At 38.1% G+C, this 25,285-nt stretch overlaps 2 protein-coding genes across 7 annotated transcripts; both read left to right on the top strand.

Annotated features, from left to right (window-relative positions):
- The first annotated feature begins 79 nt into the window (after nucleotides 1–79).
- On the top strand, nucleotides 80–5,861 carry LOC140989761 (probable inactive poly [ADP-ribose] polymerase SRO3). 5 transcript variants are annotated; one of them, XR_012177563.1, is made up of 6 exons: nucleotides 80–1,239; nucleotides 1,453–1,691; nucleotides 1,767–1,900; nucleotides 2,018–2,120; nucleotides 4,047–5,467; nucleotides 5,542–5,861. XR_012177563.1 is itself a non-coding variant. In XM_073459147.1 (5 exons), the coding sequence occupies exons 1-4, from the start codon at nucleotides 257–259 to the stop codon at nucleotides 2,111–2,113; spliced, it is 1,452 nt and encodes a 483-aa protein (XP_073315248.1). In that variant the 5' UTR covers nucleotides 80–256; the 3' UTR covers nucleotides 2,114–2,120; nucleotides 4,047–5,861. The 5 variants fall into 5 exon arrangements, 2 of the variants coding, with proteins under 2 accessions (XP_073315248.1, XP_073315249.1); XR_012177562.1 differs by having other exon boundaries at nucleotides 4,047–4,965; nucleotides 5,274–5,861; XR_012177564.1 differs by having other exon boundaries at nucleotides 4,047–4,421.
- A 10,790-nt stretch (nucleotides 5,862–16,651) lies between these two features.
- Nucleotides 16,652–19,957, top strand: LOC140989490 (homeotic protein knotted-1-like). 2 transcript variants are annotated; one of them, XM_073458686.1, is made up of 6 exons: nucleotides 16,652–16,780; nucleotides 16,876–17,291; nucleotides 17,384–17,506; nucleotides 17,708–17,843; nucleotides 19,233–19,486; nucleotides 19,555–19,957. In XM_073458686.1, the coding sequence occupies exons 2-6, from the start codon at nucleotides 16,878–16,880 to the stop codon at nucleotides 19,756–19,758; spliced, it is 1,131 nt and encodes a 376-aa protein (XP_073314787.1). In that variant the 5' UTR covers nucleotides 16,652–16,780; nucleotides 16,876–16,877; the 3' UTR covers nucleotides 19,759–19,957. The 2 variants fall into 2 exon arrangements, with proteins under 2 accessions (XP_073314787.1, XP_073314786.1); XM_073458685.1 differs by having other exon boundaries at nucleotides 16,652–16,737.
- Nucleotides 19,958–25,285: the final 5,328 nt, after the last annotated feature.

The following is a 25,285-nucleotide window of genomic DNA, read 5'->3' on the forward strand; positions in this document are numbered from 1 at the left end:
CGTTTCTTTGGGCTGAAGCAATCCGAATTAGCCCATTAAATTAAATTGACCTAAATGAACTATGAGAACCCCATTTTACCCTCGCATGTTGCCCCTCCGCCTGGCTTATGTTTCGGGCCAATTCAGTCATTCCGTCTCCTAAACCCGTTGTCTACAGTTCCCACTATAAAACTTGGGTAAGCAAAATGGACCCTCTCTCAGAAGTTCTAGCAGCTGATTGCGCCCAGAGCTTCTCAATCAGTACCATTACTCAGCCATGGATTCCTCCCCCAATTCAACAATGATGGCGAAGAAAGGTGTCGAAAGAATTGACAAATGTCTCAGAGTCGCTGTTTCTCCATGCTCAAAGACTCGCGACCCACTGATCCAGAATTATTCCAACTTCAAGCGGTCCTCCGAACCGAAACGGGTCATGTTTTACGATCACGGATCTTGGGTTGACTACCCGGAGGCAGTGGTCGAAGTAATCAAGCTAGGGTTTTCCGAGGGCAAGCCCGCGATCGAGGCTCGTATTCAAGGGCTTGATCGTTTTCTAGACTTTTACCGCATGCTTGAGATTGAGTTGGAGTCTGGAAATCAGCGCTCTATTTCTTGGATTGATGTTGATGGTAAGTGCTTTTTTCCCAAGATTTTTATCAACAGTTATGATAATAACGATCAGGATTTTATCGCTGGCTATGAGAATAGTCCGAAAATTGAGATTGAGATCAAACTTAGCAAGTTAGGTAGTTCGGAAAGTTTAAAGAGTTCGGATTTAAATGAAATGGAAAAATTAAGTAAGGGAAAGAGAGAAAAACATGCAGAAATGGATCAACCGGAGGAGAGTCCGTTCAACGTTAAAGTCAAAAGGCCGAAAATTGTTTGTGAGGAAGAATTGCAGTCACCAAGATGGCCCAAGACGAGAGTTTTGAGAGCTGAGGAAGAAGGTTATACATTGGTGAAAAATTTGTTTTTGACGGGATTGAAGACTCTGGAGCCGGGTGCAGAAGTTACTGTCATTAATCAATGTGTGAGGAGAGGACCGCTGGATGTGGCTCGTCGCCAGGTTTTCATGAAGCAGATGGAAATCACCAAACAAGCTAGAGGGGCAAGTAACATGGTTTTTGCATGGTATGGGACATCTGCGGAAGGTGTGGAGAGCATTTTGATGCATGGGTTTGGGATTCCTGCGATGGCATCAAGATCTGAAGGTCATGGCTTGGGGATTCACTTGTCCCCAGTGCGTTCACCCCAGAATAGGTATTATGTCTTTGAGATTAAGTTTTATAAGGTTTGAAGGAATTATTGCTCGACTTGAGTTTTCTTCAGACAGATGGTTTGATTTTTCTCTGTATTGATGGCCTATTATATGGCTTGTTGTTTAATTGTTGATCATCCTTGAAAAACAAGGGAAAAAAACTGTTAATGCTTTTATGTTATTTGTTTTAAATCTTTTTTTGGATTTTCGTCAAGTGCATTGTTATCGGAGATGGACGAGAACGGCGAGAAACATATCATTTTGTGTAAAGTGATACTTGGAAAATGCGAGAAGATTGATGCAGGGTCTCGACAGTCTCATCCTTCAAGTGTAGAGTATGATACTGGTGTGGATGACTTGACTAGTCCTAAGTGGTATACAGTGTGGTATGGAAATATGAATACCCATATTGTCCCAGAGTGTGTTGTCAGCTATAGGACTTCAAATGTGCCAGGTACAAGTCTCCTTGATTGTATGTATTCTCTTTGCTTAAAATTTGGTTTCAAACTAAGGTAAAACTGTTTTACAGGTTCGGTAAATGGTGTTCCTAGTGTGAATTGGGTTCCGCCATCTCGCTTAATTGCCAAGTTGCTTTATAGGATGAAAAGTTATCTGCCTATGCCCAAGTTTCAAGAATTGCGAACTTTGTGTGGATTGTATAACGTAAGAATTATTTCTTAAAACTGTTATGTAAGTGGTAATTGGGTTAATTTCACAAAATTTGGTTGGTGATTGAATTTTAATTGATATTATCCTACTTCTTTACTATTTGCACGACAGGAAGGAAAGTTGGGGAAAAATGTTTTCATGAGACAGTTAAGATCAGTTATTGGAGATGATCTGTTACGGTCTACTATTCAAGAATTTCGTGGCTGATAATAAGGTTTTGTCCTTATTGTGTTTGCAGTTGGAAGAACTTAAGAAATTTTCTCTCATGAATCATGTAGTCCATAGAACTCATTGTAATGTTACCAACTAGTTATCAAGAAAGCCCCTCAAATGTGAATCAATCTGTAGGCCTAGGGCAGACTTTGGAATCAATTTTTGAACTTTATTGTTTTACTTTTAAAATGATGTTTGTTCATTGTTGAAGCCTTCATCTCTCCCTCCCTCTCCCTCTCCCTCTCCCTCTCCCTCTCTCATGTTTTTTTCCCTTTTTTGGTGTGTGTGTATTGGAATGGTGGGGCTGTCTCATGGGGTGCTGCCGCTGTCTAATTCTTGTGTTGGCTAGTGGAAATCTTTGTACTCCTAGTGTTTGCTATTAATTCAGTTGAAATTTGTTGAGAGCAATTGCTCTATGTGAATGCGTCTAGTCTGCATGTTATCTGATTTACCATGATTTCTGGTATATTAGCTCAAACATATAGTTTGGCTCATGTTTTGATGAATTTTATGGTTTGTTTACTGGATTGGAAAGGCCTAAATTAGGTTTCATGGTATTCATTGATACCTAGCAATTTATATGTAATTACCCAGACATGATGCGTGTTTGGTTCGTTGTGATGAAAATAAAAGTTATGGAGTATTGTTTGTGCTAGTTACTTATTAAATGGATATAATGGATAAAGGAAGTGTGTTCTGGCCAATTTTCTGTAAGTCTTTGTGTTCTATGTTGCACGGCTATCCGATCCCGTCTGTTAGAGATTAAATTCGTCAAAAACCTCGTTGTGAACTTGAGATGTTAATTGTTAGAATTCCCACTTCCAGCTCCCTGCTCCTTCCTGTGCAGGTTGGCAAGAGGTATGAATGATGTTTCTTGTACTTTTATGGCATAAATACTTCTCTACTTTCTCAATAGAAATCTTGTTCCCTGAGATTTTAGCCTTTTGAATAATTTGTTTGCAGATTGTCAACTATATTTTCCTGTATAAGAAATATATCATTTTTTTTCATTTACTTTCTCTGTTTACATGTTTCGCGAGGTCTTAACCATTTAATAGCTTGTAATGTATAGCCTATCGAGAACTTTGCATGTTCTTTCCTGAAATCTTAACCAGTTAATAGCTTGTCAGAAGTTATCAAGTGTATCCCTCTTATACAGAAAATACTTTTTTATGTAAGGTTGAGGATTCTGTTTTGTGAAGATGTATGGTTATGATTTCTCCCTTTCATTGTATCATTAATTGATGATTTTAAATATATGTGATGTCTTCTGCATTCTTCACTAGGTGATTTTTTGTTATCACTCTTCTTTTTTGCTTGGAAGTCAAATTTGTCCATAGAGAATGAACGGTTTTCCTTAATTTTGCCTACTTTTATTTCTCACTGATGCCATCATCCATAGATTTATTATGCTATTCTGGTTTTCCTCAGTTTACCATTTTCTTGATGTTTATATAACCATTGCAAAGATTTCTCGATAATTTTACTCATTTTCTGTTATTTCAATCAAGTTAGTTATCCTGATATTTTTTTATCCAGGTTAAGGTGCGTCATTTGTATATGGTGGTTGTACCAAGTCAAAGTTTGAGTTGTTAATAAAAAATTATGCTTATTTAGTTGTGACGCTCATCAATTCTGCATTTTTTAAGTTATTCTTCTATTCTCCATAAACCCCATACTTAGAAAATTATTTGATGGTTTATATGTATATTTTTATTTTTTTATCCTCATTAGCCAGTGTATTGATACTCGGTTTACTGAATCCTCTGTCATGTATTTAGTGTTTTTGAGGTTTATCTAATCTGTTACACTGACAGTGTGTTAAAAGTATCTGAATTCAACCCTGCCTTGTAGAATCTCATAATTAGTCAGTATTAAAAGTATTTGGTCTTGCCCTTTTATTTACTTCTTTTGCTTTTGTTTACAGTTTGCGGTCCTCTTTGGTCTTACCGCCAGAACTTCAGTGCATACTTGCTTTGGATGATTGAAGCATGGTGTTGTATTTATTATGCTTCAAATTGTTTTTGACAACATTACACCTTATATCAAATTTATGGAACTTTGTCATCCTGTTGTTATTGCCATTAAATTAAGTGATTACTGGGGTCCGTTGCTGCCATGGTTATGATACGGATTTTAAGTAAGATGAGAAAACTTCATCCACAGTATCTTTTGCATCCCCTCTCTGAACTGCAAGTGGTCATGAGAATCAAAGAAGATGTTGTATTTGATAGCAGCATACTGGAAGATAGTGTGTTCTTGTGCTAAAAAGATGACAAGCAAAGATATCTCATGGGAGCAGGTAATTTAAACCATATTTCATAAATAATTTCTCTGAGTTGTCTTCTCTGTGTTGCTTACAATTGATTTTTATTTTTCAAGGGCATTACATATTGTATTTGTACCTAATTAGAGTACGACCAGATGTTATCATAGTTGCACCATCTCACTTGCATTTTTGGTTACTTCTGTGTTTGTGAAGACTAATTGGGGTTTAAAATGTTCCACCATATTGTCGATGTATTTGATGTGAAACAAGCAGGATTCCAGCATTTCTGTGTGGATATGATCTATCTTGTGACAATTATGTTCCTTCAAGTTGTTCAAATGGGATGTTTTATTAACATGTCAGATGTTGTGCACCAAATAATGGCTGTTGATTAATGTTTTCAAAAATCTAAATTTGATATTCAAAATATTTTATATAGTTACTTTTAGGGTTGTGTCACGTGCTTTGTATTGTGAGCTGTAGATGTTGGCGTGTAATTCTCTTTAAAAAAAAACAATCTGCGTGAAAAAAAGCCTAGATACAAAGCCCCCATTATAATGCACAACAGACAACTTGTGTGCTTAACCAAATATGGCCGGTGCCTAAACTTTTTCATAATAACAGCAACATTATTTACTTGTGATTGCTATGAACTATAGTTCTGTTTATTTCTCATTTTTCTTATTGTTACCCGTGTTGGAAAATTGCATATGTGAATGAAAAATTGAGGCTTGAGTTTCATATAAAGGGAAAGGAATTGAATTTATGCAGATCAGGGATCTGATTTGATCCCTTCAATTTTAGATATGAATTGAATTGGAAATTTATTATATTGTTGTGTCTCCATGTTCTGACAATACTTCTGGTGATGGAAGAAGCGGACAGTCAATGCACGATAGTAGGGGAGCGAGTTTCTTGTGTTGTAAATATAAAATTAGTGACTATTAATATCTCTAGTTTAAGCTTATACTATTAATATCTATAGTTTAAGCTTATAGATTTCCACAACTCATGCACTGAATTTCCGAGCAATTGTCTTTCTCCTCTTGTTTTGTTCGTCCAGCAGCGACAATATTCAGGTATGCGACCTGTTCTTTTGTACTTAGTTATTATTTGTGCTTAATTAATAGTGGTTCTAACTGTTGCCTTTTAGGAAACAGACGTGAGTTTCGAAAACACCTGTGCAAGAGGATGAATTTGAGGAAACTGAGACGTGGGTTGAATCAATATTGACCCGGATCTGGTTTGAGTATGTCTTTATTGAACTGGTTTGGAGGTCCTGTCGTGATCTCTCTTGCAGGCCGCTGTTTCCCTACTGAAGAGCTGGATATTCTGTTAGAGTAGTTCTATCGTCGAAGTGTCTGATGCCCACCGTGCATCTGGTTGCTCTAACTGCTATTTCTCTCATCCAACAGCAGTGACTGAATAACTTCCGAACAATTTTTACATGAAAATGTTTCATTCTTCTGATTACCCTTGATGAATGGACTACTATTTAAACTGCTTTTTTAAAACCCCATATTTCAATACCTATTGCCAAACTAAATTTCTGAATTCGAATCTATTGTGATGTTCACAACCTTCGCTGTTTGTGTTGATAAATTAGTAACAAGTCATTGTATAAAGGTGTGATCTGTTTGTGTGTGGAATTTATGATATGAAAATGACTTGTATTATTGTCGCCCTAGTGACTTTCATCATGAAGTGATTAATTGAAATTCCCGTGTGATTCGCTTGAAATAATTACAACCAAGCTTTTGAAGCATTTAGTTGTGACCGAGTTTATTTGTGCTGATGAGACCTGCGATGAACGATAGTGACATTGTGGATGTCACTGTCTCTACCTATACCTTTTTGTAACCACATTCGTTATTCATTTGGAAACGTTAAAGACCATGCATTTTTCAATGATCAAATCTGGATTAATTAGCTAAGTGTGAAGAATTAATGAGATCAATAATTCTTTTTATGATACGCTTGTATGTGTTTGTGCCTGAAACCAAACCCCGACTGTATAGTAAGTACTTAATAACAATAATAGTAAAAAAAAATAAACACATCATTTTGTGTGTGAAAAAGAGGAATATGATTCTAAGTTGAATACTGTTTCACGGTGTGTGTATATGTATTCCGCTAAGTTTCCTTTTCAGTATTTATTTCAATGATTTTAATCCCTACTTTCTACTGGATATACGGCACTGCTTCAGATTGCTATTATCCCTGGGAGTCGGTTTTGTAGCTTTAGATGATCGATGTTATGCGAGTGGTTACATTTACGAGGTAACTTGAGCTTGCTTATGGTTACGTGATTACTTGAGTTGATTTCTATTCTAAACGGAATCTCCTATTTGTGGTGTGGCCTAAACCACACAAGTGCATGTTTCGAAAAGAAGGATGTTTTCATTTGACAAAAAACTCGTGCTGATCACACAAACTGAGAGCATTTTTGTGTAGATATTCTATGTTCCTCGTCATTCTCCACCGTGTTTTCCTGGTAGCTTTATACTTGTTGCCACCTTTGCATTGTTGCGGGAGTTTTGAGTTTATCCTGTATTAGTGCTGAAAAGTTTTGGCTGTCTGTCGAATTGAAATTTATTGCTGTCCTTTATTCTCCAGCTGTTCATCTTAACTTCCTAATTTTGACCAGAAGCTTTTTATTATGACCATATATGTAACTTTCACATGGATCTTTGAATTGGGTACGTAAAGTAGTATGGTTAACCAAAAAATCCTTACTCTTTTCGGTTGGGTCGAGCCAACAGTATATCGACTGAGGATAACACCATTGTATGTATATTGGGTTACCTTACAAAAATATTTCATAAGGTATTGTGCTGAAATTTCTTAATGTTAACCAAACCGTTGGAGTGGTCTTGTTCAAATTGAAGTGAATTTCTAGGACCAGATGTATGTCCCTACCTATATCTGATTTTTTATTTTTCTTTATTTTTGAAGATTTCATTTATTTGTGAAATGATATATGTTGATAATTGTAAATATGATTGGCATATTTTTTGTGTAGTATATGAATGAAATCCCAATGGCTACTGTCTACAAGTTGGTGTTGAATGAATGGATATGCTATAATAAAGAAAAACATTAAATATTAAAACTTATTTGCATTCTCCATCACCCAAAGTGAGATGTAAACCAGAACCATTTGTATGCATGCGTATCTGTGTGTGTGTGTATATATATATGGTAACAGCAATATACATATATGCTAAGGTCGACGATTATTGGAAGTAAGCGGGTCCCGCCGCTGCGGTCACATCGGTTGATAGACTCACCGCCACCACGACCATCGTTGTTATTATTATTATTATTATTATTATAAATAAATACAACTGATTAGACCCCTTGGCTTTGTATTATTATATTGGGTGGACCTATCTAGTCTCACTAGCCTACTTATTATATTCTTAATCAATCTCAAATTAATCCTGAATGCTAATTTAAGTACTGTTTCGGATTTCAATAAATAACAAGAAACTGTGTGTGTGTGTGTGTGAGATAAAATAAAAAGGCACTTCGAATTGTTGGAAGTTTGGGATGGTGGGAGAAATGAAATCATAATAATGATGCATGCAGGGAATTGAAGGAAAATAAAAATATCTGGCTGTGTTAGAAAATATGGTGGAGGACAGGTCCATGTCATATGCAGGATGGAGAGATGGTGTCGGTTTCGTAATTTTAAAATGTAAAATTGAGACTGACAAAAAGAGGAGAGAGATAAGTGATTTGTGGGAAACAACCCCCGCGCGGTTTTCGCGCGCTTTAATGTTCCACTGTGCTACTACTTGTTCTTTTCTCTTTGCATGTAAATTCAAATGTTTATTTGACCTACTTCAATTCATAAATATAATAAATAAAGGAAAAATAAAATTTTGGGTAGTGGATTATCATATCATATAAATATATTTATTACACAACGACCAATAATTAATGTTATTAAGATGCGTACATGTTATGTCTCAAATGGTTGTTTGATATGTGGTGAACGTTTAGTCGGTAATCATTAATAGTTCGATTTTATTTATGTTGTTTAAATAATCTCACTCTATTTAATGTATGTATATATAATATCAACTTGTAGATATGTTTAACTACTTGATAGATAGATGCTAACTAGTAATTTGACAAATTAAGTCAGTTCCTCTCCTCCAATCCTGGTGAAAACGAAGATCGAAATCGGTTGGATGTTGATTAAATAAATATAATGTAGGAAGAAATGATTTGACCTTAATCTTAATTCAATTTTTTAAGTAAAAAAGAAAATGGGAGACAGGTCCGGTCCGGTCCAGTCCAGTCTAGTCCGGTCCGGTCCAGGGTTGAGAAATATAAGAAAGACAAGTGAACGTGGGTAGCTGCCAGTCTCACACCCACTTTACTTACAATAAGTTTCGCAAACGTCCAATCTGTGAGTGAACTAAACCACTGATCAAAAGGCTTTTGATATGATAGCCCATGTCACCTCCTGTTTTCTCCTCCTTTTTCATTTTTCATTTTTATATTATAATAATCAACCACATTAAAATATTTATATTTATTTAGTTCTCTTATTCTACTTTCAGGTTTACCAAAGTTTTCAAATTTTTATTTTTTTAAAATTTTTTACATATATCCCATGACCCGACTTCATAAACTATTGATATGATATCGAAATATGTTACATCTACTATGCCTAATTAACAATTTTATCAGAATAATTGAAATTTAAAAACCAGAATTTTGATGATTTAAAATTTCGAGTCGAATTTGAGCAAAAATTTAGAGTTTTTAAATCAAGTTTGAACTCCAGTATAATTAATTTTAGTCGAATTAAAACTTTAAAATTTATACTAATACTTAATTCTGACAATATTTTTGAGGAATTTATTTAAAAAATAAAAATAAAAATAAAATAAAAAGTCTGGAAAATGGGTCCAAATCAACACGTGCTCGTTCAATTAAACCCTGTTTTTGTAGCGCGAAACTCCCGGGCGTATTAAGTCCAATGAGCCCATCAACTACTGCTCTGTCTATTCCTTTATATCAATCAATATTTTATTTATCGATGATTATTTACTATTGCAGTTGCACACAATAATTAACTATATTTGTCCCAATTTTATTTCAATTTTTAATATATATATATAAAATTATAATAAATTGCTAGCAATATATCATTGAAGAGCAGTAAAGGGATCATAATTTTCATTTTCTTTAAATTAATCATTCAATTCGACTGTTGAAATATTGTACGATGGTATCTTAATTATAAGAAGTCACACAGTGGATCGAGTTCTTTGTAACATGTGAATTAAGTATCTTCAAATATTCGAAAATCTTGTTAAAAATTTTTTGACAATGTAATATTTTATCATACTTCAATATTGTTTATGCTATTTCTATCTTTATTTTACATTAAAATACCTAATTAAATCTGATACTCACGGGAAATTTAGGGTCCGATCCCGGCGAGGGTCACTAATTCAGACGAAGGTTTGAAATTGTCCTGAGCCTGAAATAACAAATAAGACCGTTAGAAGGGGGCCAGGAGGGAGTCCTGGCGTAGCCCCTCCGACGCTCAAGTCAGAGACTGAGGATATATGGGGGGAGCAGCTAAGGGTGCTGCTGAAAACAATATAGTGAATATCTCAACTGAACACTCAAACCTGTTATTTATAGGAGAGTATCTGAGCCCGTGATGGGCCTTTCACCTTGGTTGGGGATGGGCAAGGGGTCCCACGTCTGGTTTGGGCCTAACCCTAGTGGGCCTATCTATGGGGTAACACCAGTCTCCCCCTCCCAAGTCGAACTGAATCGCAGGTTCGAAGTTCGATTAATTGTGTTGTCCTCGGTATGCAACATGTGAGTTGTGCATTTTCTCCCTTCTGTCCGTCAGTCTCCAAGGGTTTAGAAACAAATTAAATAAAATTCCTCCTCTGAAGAGCTAGACCTGATCTGGGCCTCCCCTGTAAATAAGGGTCCTCTTCTCACTTCATTCTCATTTCTCCCATTCATCCTCAGCTCCACACCATCTCGCCCATGCCCACGCATCACTAGCATGCACCTCCCTACCCAGCCCTTGTCTCTCACCCTCACCCATACACCATCTCACCAACAGCCGCAAGCCCTCGCCACCTTGCCTTCGCCTCCCATGCCTCTCGCCCGCACGCCCTCCTTGCGCAACACCTCGCCTGCCCCCGCCTGCCAACCCCGCCCATCGCCAGTCTGCCTTGCCAACGCCCAGCCTATCTCCCTCGCCCTTCGTCTGCGCCGTGTGCCACGCCTCGCCGCCCTCTTCTCCGCACACTCGGCTCGCCCTGCGCCTGTCTCGCCCCCGTCGAGGGCTCGCCCCACATTGCCTCGCCCCTTCTCGCCCAGCTGTCTCCCTTCCTCGCCCGTCTCCTCTCCCTCACCGAGTGCTCGCACAGCCTCCTCGCCAGGTAAGCAGCCCCACTTGGTTCGCCCCACGCAGCTGGCACGCTCGCCCTTCCCCCTCACTCGCAGCCTAGCCTTCCTCACAGCCTTGCCCTCGTCCTCTCGCCCAGGACCTCGCCCGAAGCTCCAGCTCGCTCGTACCAGCTCTCGTGCTCGCCCCTACCAGCTCGCCCATGCCAGCTCTCGTGCTCGCCCAACCACCAGCTATTGCCTCACGTCGGTCAACGCTCGCCCAACGTCGGCTCGCCCAGCGCCCACCTGGCCTAGCCTCGCCCCAGCGCTGCTCCTCGCTCGCCCCACGCAGCTCCACGCTCGCCCATCGACACAAGCTCGCCCCGCTCCTGCCTGCACGCTCGCCTAACCTCGCTGCATCGCACTGTCCCTTCGCCTGCATCCCCGTAATTTTCGCAGCGGAAAACATCGTTCGCTCTCGACAAATCAAACAAAATTTCTAACACAGTNAGCTCCACGCTCGCCCATCGACACAAGCTCGCCCCGCTCCTGCCTGCACGCTCGCCTAACCTCGCCGCATCGCACTGTCCCTTCGCCTGCATCCCCGTAATTTTCGCAGCGGAAAACATCGTTCGCTCTCGACAAATCAAACAAAATTTCTAACACAGTATGCCCTTATCGCCCCCATCTTCAAGGTATTCTACTACACTCTTGAAGAAAAATAATTTACATTTCCCTCGCCCTTGACTCCTCTGCTAAAATAGTCCTTACCAGGAAAAATAAATCTTCAACCTCCTCACCTTCTAAATCCCCTATTAGGCGTTGCCTTAGCAGGAAAATAAAACTTTCATCTCTTCACCATGTGACTCCTCTGCTAGGTGATGTCTTAGCAGGAAAAAAATTAATTTCCAAATCCTCACCCTCTGACTCCTCTACTGGGCTATACCTTAGCAGGAAAATAAAAATTCAACACCTCCACCCTCTAACTCCTCTGCTACGCGATCCATTAGTAGGAAAATAAAAATTCATCACATCCACCCTCTAACTCCTCTGCTATGTGATACGTTAGCAGGAAAATAAAAATTTAACACCTCCACCCTATAACTCCTCTGCTAAGTCGGGCCTTAGCAGGAAAATTTAATTTTTCTCCACTCCAGCTCTGTACCTCCGCTAGGCGATGCCTTAGCAGGAAAATAAAAATTCACCACCTCTACCCTATAACTCCTCTGCTAGGTGATACCTTAACATGAAAATAAAAATTCAACACCTCCACCCTCTAACTCCTCTGCTAAGCCGGGCCTTAGCAGGAAAATAAAAATTCAACACTTCCACCCTCTAACTCCTCTGGTACGCGATACATTAACAGGAAAATAAAAATTCCTCACATCCATCCTCTAACTCCTCTGCTAGGTGATACCTTAGCAGGAAAATAAAAATGCAACACCTCCACCCTCTAACTCCTCTGCTAAGTCGGGCCTTTGCAGGAAAATTTAATTTTTCTCCACTCCAGCTATGCATCTCCGCTAGCCGATGCCTTAGCAGGAAATAAAAATTTACCACCTCCACCTTCTAACTCCTCCGCTAGGTGATACCTTAGCAGGAAAATAAAAATTCAACACCTCCACCCTCTAACTCCTCTGCTACGCGATCCATTAGTAGGAAAATAAAAATTCATCACATCCACCCTCTAACTCCTCTGCTATGTGATACGTTAGCAGGAAAATAAAAATTTAACACCTCCACCCTCTAACTCCTCTGCTAAGTCGGGCCTTAGCAGGAAAATTTAATTTTTCTCCACTCCAGCTATGCACCTCCGCTAGCCGATGCCTTAGCAGGAAATAAAAATTTACCGCCTCCACCTTCTAGCTCCTCTGCTAGGTGATACCTTAGCAGGAAAATACGATTTCAAGACCTCCACCCTCTAACTCCTCTGCTAAGCCGGGCCTTAGCAGAAAAATGTATTTCTCATCATCCACTCTTCTCCTCTGCTAGGCGATGCCTTAACAGGAAAATGAAATTTTTCTCCAGCCCTCACCCTCTAACTCCTCTGCTAGGCCACGCCTTAGCAGGAAAATAAAAATTCTCCACCCTCACCCTCTAACTCCTCTGCTAGGCGATGCCTTAGCAGGAAAATGAAATTTTTCTCCAGCCATCACCCTCTAACTCCTCTGCTAGGCGATGCCTTAGCAGAAAAATGAAATTTTTCTCCAACCATCACCCTCTAACTCCTCTGCTAGTCGATGCCTGAGCAGGAAAATGAAATTTTTCTCAAACCCTCACCCTTTAACTCCTCTGCAAGGCGATGCCTTAGCAGGAAAATAAAATTTGTATCCAACCATCACCCTCTAACTCCTCTGCTAGGCGACGCCTTAGCAGGATAATGAAAATTCTTCACCACCCTCACCCTCACCCTCACCCCCACCCCCTAACTCCTCTGCTAGATGATGCCTTAGTAGGATAATGAAAATTCTTCTCCTCCCCAACTCTGCTCCTCTACTAGGCACAACCTAAGCAACAGAATTTAATTCTCATCCTCTCTAACTCTGCTCCTCTGCTAGGCGATACCTTAGCAGGGAAATAAAAATTCTACACCCTCACCCTCTAACTACTCTGCTAGGCGACGCCTTAGCAGGATAATAAAAATTCTTCTTCACTTTCACCCTCTAACTCCTCTGCTAGGCAATGCCTTAGTAGGGTAATGAAAATTCTTCTCTTCCCCAACTCTGCTCCTCTACTAGGCGCAGCCTAAGCAAGAAAATTTAATTCTCATCCTCTCTAACTCTGCTCCTTTGCTAGGCGATGTCTTAGCAGGAAAATAAAAATTCTCCACCCTCACCCTCTAACTCCTCTGCTAGGCCACGCCTTAGCAGGAAAATAAAAATTCTCCACCTTCACGATCTAACCTCCTCTGCTAGACGACGCCTTAGCAGGAAAATAAAATAATCACCTCTCACTCTGCTCCTCCGCTAGGCGATGCCTTAGCAGAAAAATAAGAATTCTCCACCCCCACCCTCTAACTCCTCTGCTAGGCGACGCTTTAGCAGGAAAATAAAAATTCTCCACCCTCACTCTCTAACTCCTCTGCTAGGCGATGCCTTAGCAGGATATTGAAAATTCTCCACCATCACCCTCTAACTCCTCTTGTCACGAATCTTATCCAGGGGAACATGAGATGAGAATTGTCATCTGTCCCTACCTTTATCCTCTTCTCTCTCACCCGCACTTCTCTTCCTACCTCCTCTCTCCGTCCCCTCAACTCTACTTCCTCCTGGTCGCTGCTCCATCCTCTTGTGTCGTTGGGCATCTTCTAGATTCACATACTTTTCTGCCCGAGCTAAAAGATCATCATAGCTCAATGGAGGTTTCTTGACGAGCGCTTTGAAGAATTCGCCTCCTCTCAGTCCCTAGGTAAAGGCACTTATCATGATGTCAGGGGTCGCCGCTGGTATCTCCAGCGCTGCACTGTTGAAACGCCAGATAAATTCTCGCAAAGTTTCTGCTTCTTGTTGCTTCATCCCGAACATGCTTAAATAATTTCTTTGGTGCTTTCTGCTGCTAACGAATCTATGCAAGAAAGCAACGGAAAAATCCTCGAAAGATCGTAGGGAGTTGGGCTGCAAGGTGTTAAACCATTGATGGGCTGACCTCATCAACGTGCCCAGAAACACCCTACACTTGACTCCATCTGAATACTGATGCAACAGAGCCGCATTCTCAAATCTCCCCAAGTGTTCTTCAGGGTCAGTATGTCCGTCATATTCTCCTACGTTTGGCTGTCGGAAACTTGGAGGAAGCCCTTCTTCCAAGATGGCTAGTGAAAAAAGACTTCCTCTCTTGGGTACCGGCGCTCTGCTTCCTACCTGCTGCTTCAACATCTGTATCTCCTTCCATATCTCCCCCATCTCACTAATCTCCCCACTTTGGAGGGGCTGTGACTCTTCAACCCTGCTCTGGTGGGCTTCGACATTCTCCTCTCGCTCCTGGCGAGCGGCCTGCTCTCCTGCAAACATAGACTCTTGATTCCTCTTCATGGCCTCATCCACTGTCTGGGTGATAAATTGGTCCAACTGTTCCAGGGTTAAGTTCCCCACATTCTCATTGGGACGGGGTTGCTCGACCCTTGTCTCGTGTTGGGGTTGCTCGGCTCTTGCCTCCTGAAGAGATTGTTCATGCCTCGTCTCAAGACGCGGTTGTTCCTACCTCGTCTGGTCCCATCTGAGGACGCGACGATGCAGAGTTAGCTCTTCTATTCTCTCTCCTGCCTACCATCTCTACGTCTCAACTCAAAGTTTCCCACATACGGCACCAAGTGATACTCACGGGAAATTTAGGGTCCGATCCCGGCGAGGGTCACTAATTCAGACGCAGGTTTGAAATTGTCCTGAGCCTGAAATTACAAATAAGACCGTTAGAAGGGAGCCAGGAGGGTGTCCTGGCGTAGCCCCTCCGACGCTCAAGTCAGAGACTGAGGATATATGGGGGAGCAGCTAAGGGTGCTGCTGAAAACAATATAGTGAATATCTCAACTGAACACTCAAACCTGTTATTTATAGGAGAGTATCTGAGCCCGTGATGGGCCTTTCACCTTGGTTGGGGATGGGCCAGGGGTCCCACGTCTGGTTTGGGCCTAACCCTAGTGGGCCTATCTATGGGGTAACACCAGTCTCCCCCTCCCAAGTCGAACTGAATCGCAGGTTCGAAGTTCGATTAATTGTGTTGTCCTCGGTATGCAACATGTGAGTTGTGCATTTTCTCCCTTCTGTCCGTCAGTCTCCAAGGGTTTAGAAACAAATTAAATAAAATTCCTCCTCTGAAGAGCTAGACCTGATCTGGGCCNAAATCAAATATTAAATTAAGATTAGAATCAAAGTAAGTATTAATATAGCTATATATAGAAGAATGAAATTATCATTGACCGCATGTGAATATTAACTAATACAAATGATAACATCTACAGTTTAAAATAATAATAAATTTTTTTATTGTTATTCGAAAATTTACATATTGAAATTTAGAAACAAAAACAAAAAAGTGGAAATTTACAATTTGTGAAATGGGTAATATTAACATAAACTGCATGGGGAAAAAAATCCATAACAATTTACAAAAACACGAAATAAAAGTGGTAATTGATCGATAACCCGATTTACTACCAACGTCAAAGTAGATCCCATAAAAAAAGGGGAATCGCTTAATTTTTTAAATCAATTTCATCTCAAAACAAACACATTCAACTTGTGAACTCCTCCTCATCTATAGATATATATATGCTACACTTTTCTTTCAGTTAATTAATTCATTGCGGCAATTTCTAAAAAATTAATATTATTATTTTAATTTTTCAATCTGATTTGAAAAATAGTTAGCTCCATGTATACATATGATATTTGATTTTATTACACTCCAATATGATTAATTTATTATTATATTTATAATAATTTAAAATGTAATTTCAAAGAATAATTGCATTTCTTGACAATTATGTGAGTTGAAATGGTAACAAAGATTAACTCTGATTGTCGTTTTATCAAAATTATAGTTGCTGATAACGGTGCAACTCAAATCTTTTTAGATATATAACAGCTCGAAAAGACATGTTTCGATTGTTCTACGTATTTAAAAACATTTATTGCACTTCAACAAAAGTTTTAGATATCATCGGATAATCAAATATAAATATAAATTATGTCATGTCATGCACTAATTTTTACATTGGATTTATGATATAATTTAAAATTTGTAAAATAAAAAAATTCTTTGAAAAATAAACATATTTATTTACCTCTCTAACTTTACAAATTAGCCGTAATATTTATTGATTATTATTTAATTACTTTGTCAACCAGACGAAGCACACAGTAGTTGATTCCGATTCTGCCCTTTTNCACTCTTTGATCAAACAAACAAACAAGAATTACTTATGGTGATAAAAAAAAAAAAAAAAGAAGTGATTTTCATCTGAATTCATCGGGTAGGCAGCAAAGTACCTTGGCTCGGTTACACTCTACTCTAGGGTTTCACTTTCTCTAGCTTCTTCTTCATTTTCCGAATTGATACTACTGTTTATCCTCCTTTATTTTTTCCTGATTCGCTCACTTGGGATTTTTAGAAATGGAGGAATGCAATCATCTGAGTGAGAACACAAATTCTCGAGGGGATTTTCTTTATATGGCTCCAGTTCTTGCACCAAGCTCTTCGGTTTATGGAAGAACAAACACTGGCTCCAGTAATCATCAGAGCCAGTTGCCGCAGATCAGTAGCTTTCATCTTCAATCAGGCGACTGTTACGATCAATCCGAAGGTTCTCAACAGAATCCCACTGTTAAAACTGAAGCTGGATTCTTGCAGATTCGTGCTCTAAGATTTAACTATCCGTCCATAAATAGAGGGCATCAAACTGTTCAAGATCATCACGGGAGACAAGAAAGTGAGAATACCTGCAGTGAAGTTGATGCGATTAAAGCCAAGATTATTGCTCATCCTCAGTATTCTAATCTTTTGGAAGCGTACATGGATTGTCAAAAGGTCCATTATCCCTTATCTGAATTGAAGCACAATTTTGCGGCTGATTCTCTCTCTTTCACTCTATACATGTATATGTTATCGCATATGTACAGGTGGGAGCTCCGGCGGAGGTGGTGGCGCGTCTGACGACGGTCCGCCAAGAGTTTGAAGCGAGGCAGCGGACTGGGCCAGCTGATCGGGATGTTTCAAAGGATCCAGAACTCGATCAGTTTATGGTATATTCATGTTTTCTTGATTTATAATAGCGATTAGCGTAGGAATTTAGTTTCGCCAATTTCTTTCTTGTTGCTAAACTATTTTTGAATTTTAGGTTAATTTAATGGGTCGTTATTTTATATTCATAAATATTGTTTAACGGGATCTGACACTGTGTTAATTCTTGACTCGATCTCGGAATTCTGTTGTGTGCGGTATAGGAAGCTTACTATGATATGCTGGTGAAGTATCGGGAGGAGCTAACCAGGCCTTTACAAGAAGCCATGGAGTTCATGCGACGGATTGAATCACAACTTAACATGATAACTAATTGCCCTGCACGGATCTTAAACTCTGGTAAATTTTATCCACGTTTTCTTCACCACACTCACACAACAGAGAAAGAATATGTGTGTGTGTATGTGTGTATTATACATACATTATACATACATACATACATTATACATACATACATACATACATATATATACATATACATATACATATACATATACATATAGAAAAGTGCATGTATATAGATGGAGAGAGAGAGAGAGAGAGAGATATATATATATATAGTAGTTCCTCATCATATAAAGAACACCAAAAGAATAAAAATGGCAGGTTGTTTTGATTCCCAAGTTGATCAATGTGTTGATGTTCAGTAATGAATGTGCAATATTGAGAGTCGAAACTGGCAAAGCGTGTGGGGTGGGTGTGTGCATTTGACTCTCCAGTCTGCAAAGAATTAAACATGCATTGAATAATCTCCCTAAATTTGCTCTTTCCCGTAAAACTCCATTTTCCAATTATTTTTACTAGTGCCAATGCCAACAAAACCCTAAACAGGAATAAGATAGTTAAAGATAAGATTTTAATGCTATATATTATAAATGATAAAATGAGAAAAAAATACAAATATCAATGTTTATATTCTTCGGTGGGATTTCATGTCAATTCTTATGCCATAAGATTTGATTATTAGTCTATCTTTATTTTTTCTCATATATGTATCTGATGACTTGTGTGTTACGTGCATGCTTGCTGCAGACTTGAGAACGGATGAAACCAACCACTTATGTTGTCATTTCTTAGTTTACAGTTTGCATTTAGTCTTTAGGCTTTGAAAAATATAGGAAACATAGGATGCTGTTCATATCAGTGTGATACCCCATGACATAGCCTGAATTAAAATTTGTCAGTCTTCTGTTTATGTTCTTTCTTTCATTTATATGCAGCATATGATGTCTCTATTTATTCTTCTTTTCCTTTTCTTTTCTTTTCTTTTCTTTTGTCTTTGTTTTAATTTTCCTTCTTATTCTAGATTATTTTCTCTACCGACGGATAGAAATAAAAGAACTATTTGACAAATTAAGATAAAATAGAAGTTAAAAAGAGGCAATTTTTTTAAAAGAAAACTATTGAAAGCATGATCTTTGATCAATAATTAGGATATTACAACGTATAACAACCGTATAGGAGTGTGAATTTCCTTAAAAACTATTATAATTTTTACTTGCCCTGAAATCACATATGTTACTCCATTCGATAGACAACGACGATTGAAGAGTAAAATTTAATCCATTGACATAACTTCCGATCCTTGCCAGGTGACTGCTAGGTTCACAAGTTAATCGATTATAGGACGTCCTTTAAACAAGATTGATATTACACACACACACAGTCACACATATATGCATCTTTGTACGTACAATATGTTTGCTTTGAACAACTTGTGAACAACAGAGGAGAAGTGTGAAGGTGTTGTTTCGTCAGAAGAAGACCGAGAAAACAGCGGTGGAGAAACCGAACTTGCAGAGATTGATCCACGGGCAGAAGACAGGGAATTGAAAAACCACCTCTTGAGGAAGTACAGTGGATATTTAAGCAGTCTGAAGCAAGAGCTTTCCAAGAAGAAGAAGAAAGGCAAACTTCCAAAAGATGCTCGGCAGAAGCTACTCAGCTGGTGGGAATTACATTACAAATGGCCATATCCATCGGTACGTAATCAGGTATTATCCATTTATTTTCATGCATGTGACGTGAAGGTGTAAATTTATTGAAACAGGAGTCGGAGAAGGTGGCTCTGGCTGAATCAACAGGTTTAGACCAGAAACAGATAAATAATTGGTTCATTAACCAAAGAAAACGACACTGGAAACCATCTGAAGACATGCCGTTTATGGTGATGGATGGCTTGCATCCTCAAAATGCTGCCATCTACATGGATGGTCATTATATGGGTGAAGGTCCTTACAGATTGGGGCCGTGAATCATATTTCTTGATACCGCTTTCCGGGAATCAATATAGAAACCAAGCCTGGTTAGCGTGTTTTCAAATATAAAAATCGATTGTTCTTTTGGAAATTTAAGCTTTAATTCATGAGTTTGTTGTTGAAGAGCTGCTGTTGTGTATAAATGATACAACATTCCTTCTGTGCAATGCGCTTTAATTTGGGGTTTAAATGTTTTATAGGTTTTCTTGGATAAGTGCCGAGGATTTGTATGAAATCTTTTAGATGCACATTATCAATTTCTGGACTGCTCCAGACTGATAGATCATTTGGTGCAATAAATAGCTCAACGAATAATAATTTGTAAAGAATTTTGTCAAGGTATCGCTGCACGCTTCTTCCCGAGACCATGGAATTGCACGACAAGCACTGTAAAGTGGCTTGGATGGGAAAAGAGGAGAAGTGATGTGCGCCAATATCATGTTTGTGATGTTTTTATATTCCTGTGGACAAGAGACCACAGTATCATGGAAATAAATGACATCAAATTGAATCTTTGGGTGTCTTGATCAAAAGGAAACAAAATTGTGAATTCAAGTTGAAGTGCTTACAAAGTAGAGGAGAATACTTTGGATGCGCTATTCAAGGCCAAGGATGAACTTATTTATTGACGAATTTGAGATGTAATATATGGCTCAAAATCTTCCACGTCCTTCAACAATTAACTACCATATTTATTAGTCGATTATCATGAACCACAATTATTATGTCAACTAACAACTGTCATTTTTAATTATGTCAACTAATCAACAAATCTCCACCTTCACATAGATTAATAATATACATAAACATAATGTTTATCTCTTGCTCTCATTCATGTTTCTCATCTCCTGCTTACTTCAATCAAGTCCAAGCTATGCTTGAACTTGGTAGCTGGAAGTGGCTTAGTCATCATGTCTGCTTGATTATCTGCTATAGGTATTTTATCAATTGTAATTGTTCCTTGAGAAATATATCTCTTATGAAGTGCATTCTGATATCGATATGTTTCGTCCTTTAATGATACACATGATTTTTCTTCAAATGGATGGCACTATGTCTATCACAGTAAATTATTGTATTAACTAATGGTATATCAAGCTCACCTACTAGTCTTTTAAGTCAAATAGCTAGCCTCTTTAACAGCTTATGTTTCTGCGATGTACTCTGTCTCAGTGGTTGACAAAGCAACAATAGCCTGCAAGGTTGCTTTCCAACTAATAGTACATCCAGCAGAGTGTGAACACATACCCAGTTAACAATCTTCTTTCATCAAGATATCCAGCAAAATCTGAGTCTACAAATCCAACAATGGAAGTCATTGTTCTTAGAATTTCCATAAGATAATCCAACATCAACAGTTTCTCTCAAGTATCGCATAATCCATTTGACTGTTTGCCAATGTATTTTTCTAAGATTTGTCATGTACCTGCTTACAACATTGACATCTTGAGAAATATCTGGTCCAGTACATATCATGGCATACATGAGACTTCCAACTGCATTTGCATAAAGGACACAAGGCATTTGCTCCATCTTTTTCTTAGTGTTGGGTGACAATGCTGCTGAGAGTTTAAAATGAGTTGCTAATGGAGTTGCCACAAGCTTCGCATCTTGCATGCCAAAATGTTCAAATACCTTTTCAATGTACTTCTTTTGTGAAAGAAATAGTGTGTCTGCTTTTTTATCTCGGTAGATCTCCATTCCTAATATTTTCTAAGCAGCTCCCAAATCCTTTATTTCAAATTATGTACTTAATTGTGCCTTCTGCCTTTCAATTTCTAATATGTTTTTGCAAGCAATCAACTTATAAGAATAGATAGATGAATAGGTCACCCTTAAGTTTTTTCATGTATAAGCAACTATCACACTCGCTTTTTGAGTAATGATTTGCATGCATAAAAACATCAAACCATTTCAAGTCATACAAAGATTTCTTCAACAGCCAGACGTGGTTTTCTTTTCTTGGAACCTCGAATCTTTCTGGTTGTTTCATGTAGATTTATTATTCCAGTTCACCATGTAGAAAAGATATTTGACATCTAATTGCTCAAGTTCCAAGTCAAAATAAGCAACGATCGCAAGAAGTGTGCAGATTGAGCTATGTTTTATCACCAGAGAGAATACGTCATTATAGCCAATCACTTCTCTCTGTGTAAAACTTTTTGTCACAAGTCTTGCTTTGAATATTGCATCTTATACACCACGGATTTCTTATTTTCTTTTGAAGATCCATTTACTTCCAACAATCTTTTTATTCTTCGATCTTTCAATAATCTCTCAAGTATGATTTTTGTCGAGTGATTTAATCTCCTCACTCATTGCCTTGATCCATTCAGCAGATTCCTTGCTAGCATTGCTTTTTGATATGTTTGTGGTTCATCAAGAGTAATGCTTTCAGCAACACTTAGTGCGTAGAAGACCAAATCAACATAACAACTAAATCTTTGAAGAGTTTTAACATTTTGTCTTCTTTATCTGACTCTAGCCAACTGATAATCCTGTAGAGGATTATATTCCTCAATTGTTTGTGATATATGTTCATTTTCATCTTTTGAGGATTATGTTGTGGACTCCACCTCAAACTCCACCTTCTTCGAGATATCGGTATTTTCTTTTTCAGATGTCAAATCCCTTTGTACTCTCAACATTTTAGCTTCATTGAAAGTCACGTCTCTATTAATGGTACATTTTCTAGTATCATGGTTCCACAACTTGTATCCTTTCACACCTTCAAGATATTCAAGAAAAATACATTTCTTTGTCATTTGTTCAAGCCTACCTTCATATACGTGAGTATAAGTAGGACAACCAAATATCTTTAGAATGTCATACTTGGAAGGAGAACTTGGCCACATCTCATCGGGGGTCTTCAAATTTATTGCTAAAGATGGGCATCTGTTCATTATGTAGCAAGCTATATAGACAGCTTTAGCCCATAGCTCTTTTGTTAAACCAACATTTGAGAGCGTGCATCGTGTTATTTCTATCAGAGTTCTGTTCATCCATTCTGCAACAGCATTTTGTTGTGGAGTGTCTCTCACGGTACAGTGTCTCACGATCTCATGATCCTTGCAGAAATTATCAAATTCCCCTCCACAGAATTCCAAACCATTGTTCTTAGATGTTTGATTTGATTTCCAGTTTGCTTTTCGAATAGTGCTTTCCATTGTTTGAATTTGACAAAGACTTCATCTTTTTGCTTCAGGACGTATATCCAAACCTTCCTTGAGCAGTCATCAATGAACGTTAACATGTATCTGTCACCTCCAAGAGAAGAAACTCGAGAAGGACTTCATAGATCAGAGTGGATCTAATCTAACGTGCCCTTAGTCCGATGTACAGTTGTGTTAAACTTCACTCGACACGGTTTTCCGAATATACAACGTCCAAAAAAGTCTAATTTTCCATTATTATGGCCACAAAACAGTTTTTGTTTACTTAGTTCTGCCATATCTTTTTCAATGATATGCCCAAGACACATATGGAATAATTTGGTGATATCAGAATCAACCATGGTTGAAACTGTAGCATATTCGATAATCGTGCTTCCCTCCAGTATATAGATTCCATTGGCTTTCTTTCCTTTCATAACAGTTAGGGCGCATCTTGAAACATTTATGACTCCACCATCCCCTTTGAAATTATACCCATTATGGTCAAACATACCCAAGAATATCAGGTTCTTCTTCAACTCGAAACATGTTTGACATCTGTCAGAGTCTTCACAATTCCGTCGAATACTTTTATCCTTATTGTGTCTTTACCAACAATTTTACATGCTTTGTTGTCAAGTAAAAAGACCTTACCCCCGTCCAAGGATTGATAGATTTTAAACCAATCCTTAGAAGGACATATGTGATATGAGCAGTCTGAATCAAGGATCCTTTCATCGCTCGAGTCATGTTTGGAAACTATAAAAACATCTACATTTTCATTTGTTATGGATGCATTTCCAGAATCATAGGTCTTCTCCTTTCTAGTGCATTTGCAGTATGGACCATCCTTTCTAAGATGTCTTTCTTTGTTACATTGGTAGCACTTGAATGTTCTAGGTCTGTATTTGGATTTAGACCTAGACTTGCTCCTTCCAAGATCTTGATTTCTTGTTTTCATTCTGCCTCTTGCAAGCAAGCTTTTTGCCGAGCCATCATTTTTTTCCGATACTTTTTTCTTCAACTCTTTTAAATTTAAAGCAGCTTTAACATCTACCATAGTAAAAGTTTCTCATCCATGCATCATAGTATCAATGAAGTTTTTGTAGGAATTCGGTAAAGAGTATAGCAGAATAATAGTTTGGTCTTCGTCCTCGATTTTAACATCTATACTTTTTAGATCAAGTATAATTTGATTAAAATCATCGAGATGTTATTTGATGAGCTTATCTCTATGCATTTGAAGAGTGTATAATCTTTTCTTCAAATACAATCGATTGGTGAACAATTTCGTCATATATAGAATCTCTATTTTCGACCATAATTTTGTTGTTGTATATTCGGTTACTTCTCGTAGAACCTCATCATCCAAGCACAACAAATTTTTTATGTGGACGACCACGAAAACCTGGCCGTTGAACTAGCTAGTAGGCAGATGACAATATTTTTTTTCTTTAAATCAAATTTAGATTACCTGATTTTCGGCCAAGCCCATCTGGATAATTCCAAACGGGTTTCGAACGGATTCTTCTCGTACTCTTGCCAACCTAAGAAGTAGGAAGAGTCTTGGCCGTGTGACTTGCATGTGGCTTTCTTAGACAACATTTTCATGGTTCTCTTTAACTTAAAATACTAGGGTTTTTATTCAGGAATATCACATTAATTAAGACATGTGACTGCTACCATGGGACGGTACGTGCTTTTGTTTGCTACCTAGTATTTTATCGATTGACCCCACAAGATGTTTTTTCCACTTGTTATTATATATTTTTTGGACCTAAAAAATAAATCTGCTACTAATTAATATATTATATATGTTTGCCTAAAATGTGTTCTTTTAAATAAATACACTAAAAGCACGTGCATGATATATATTAAAAGAAAATTGTCCATAAAATTTGTATGCTATCCACGTTAAATTAAATATGATCCCCACCCCATTGTATAAAAAAATAAAAAATCCCCTCGACCTAGCTCCATGAATATGTTTGCATGCGCGCACTTCAATATATATTCATTATTTCACTCGACCCGATCCCCTTCTTTCAGTACTTTGTGCATATTTTCATATATCCTTAAATTTTTTTTCTTTTAAAAAATCTAGTGTGCTTAAATAATTAGAGACGTGCATGATAATTTCAAGTGGAACTGAACGAAACCAATATTAATGCAGCACTTACTATTATTAGTAAAATTTAAAAAAAAAAAAAAAAAGTAATTGATCACAAGCTAGGCCAGAGATTCTTTTTGTTCACGTTCGCTAGCTAGCTCCAAATTAATGGTGCTAACAGAATATATATACGTACGTACAATATCATCGATATTCTCCATAATAACTCGTCCTCGGTTTCTATACAGTTCTTGGATTTAA

Source organism: Primulina huaijiensis, chromosome 12, assembly GCF_012295235.1.
Source record: "Primulina huaijiensis isolate GDHJ02 chromosome 12, ASM1229523v2, whole genome shotgun sequence".
In the NCBI taxonomy this organism is placed as follows: Eukaryota; Viridiplantae; Streptophyta; class Magnoliopsida; order Lamiales; family Gesneriaceae; genus Primulina; species Primulina huaijiensis.